The sequence below is a fragment of the Penaeus monodon genome, chromosome 21 (assembly GCF_015228065.2).
Source record: "Penaeus monodon isolate SGIC_2016 chromosome 21, NSTDA_Pmon_1, whole genome shotgun sequence".
NCBI classification, from domain to species: domain Eukaryota; kingdom Metazoa; phylum Arthropoda; class Malacostraca; order Decapoda; family Penaeidae; genus Penaeus; species Penaeus monodon.
Window position 1 is genome coordinate 37,412,510 of NC_051406.1, and position 1,119 is coordinate 37,413,628.

A 1,119-nucleotide genomic window follows, 5' to 3' on the forward strand; every position below is an offset into this window, starting at 1 on the left:
ATGTCAGAACATGAAATACCATACGCACTTCTTGTCTCTTTGCATCCAGTGCCATGAGAGACACAAAACATGTAATTTGCAGGACAAAATCAATGGTGAGGGCAAGTCCAGCATACAGAGCAAATGCATGTACAGCAGGCATCCCTGAGAGCACACCTGTGTAGAGAGAATTGTTGATTAGTCTGGATGTGTGAAAAATATTTTATGATTCTACATCCATATCAGACAAAGTTACAAAACTAATAGACTGACTTTTGAACAAAAGAAAATCCAGTATTTTTTTTTTTATCATTACTATTTAAAACAACAAGGGTTTTACAGGAATTACTCCCAATTTAGTTTTCTATTTCTTATACCTGATCACCCATAAACAGTAATTCTTGCAAAAAATATTAAGAAATAGATACAGACATAGTCATATTCAGCTACAATATTTTCCAAATTATTGAGCAGTCATTTCAAGAGTAAGACACTGTTTCTAATATATATATGGGGGTATAAATAACAGCAAGACATCAGGAAAATTGGGAAACACCCAATTACAAACATATCCACCAATATCTAATACTAATAACAGCAATATTGAGCACATACAAATAAAATGAACAGATAAATGAATCAAGTTTTCTCAAGTTGTCCTCCATACCTAAGAAGAAGCAAGCTACTTCTGAACAGGAAGCAAGTAGGATTGTGGGAACAACTTGCCCCACAACGCGACCAATGTGTTCAGACCGAGACTCGGCTGGACGACGCGACTCGCGCTGATACGTTTGAACAAGAATAAACATGTTGTCTACTCCTACTGCTAATACCAAGAACGGTATAACCTGCAAAATGAGAGAGAAAATACAGATTGAGTTTTTCATATATTGGAACCTTACATCTATGTTAGTCAGCAGATACATTCAGGTCTTCAAATAATCAATAAAAATCAAAACAAAAGGTCTTGATAAACTCACTTCAATAATAATCAGGGTCGCAGGAACTCCAGCATAGCCATAAACACCAATTGAAGATGAGACAGAGATCAACACAATGAGCACACCACCCAAGCCCAGAGTAATCTTGGAGTCTACCAACACCCGACTGCAACGCGTGTAGCTCCCAAGAGCTGAGGAT

At 37.1% G+C, this 1,119-nt stretch overlaps 1 protein-coding gene across 2 annotated transcripts in view; it reads right to left on the reverse strand.

The window, feature by feature from the left end:
* The window catches only part of LOC119586455 (NPC intracellular cholesterol transporter 1-like), a gene marked incomplete at its 3' end in the record, with an annotated part of 40,814 nt that overhangs the window by 10,978 nt on the left and 28,717 nt on the right, over window positions 1–1,119 (reverse strand). For both annotated transcript variants that reach the window (XM_037935188.1, XM_037935187.1), the window contains 3 exon segments: window positions 29–156; window positions 647–827; window positions 960–1,111. In XM_037935188.1, the coding sequence (XP_037791116.1) occupies window positions 29–156; window positions 647–827; window positions 960–1,111 (461 nt within the window).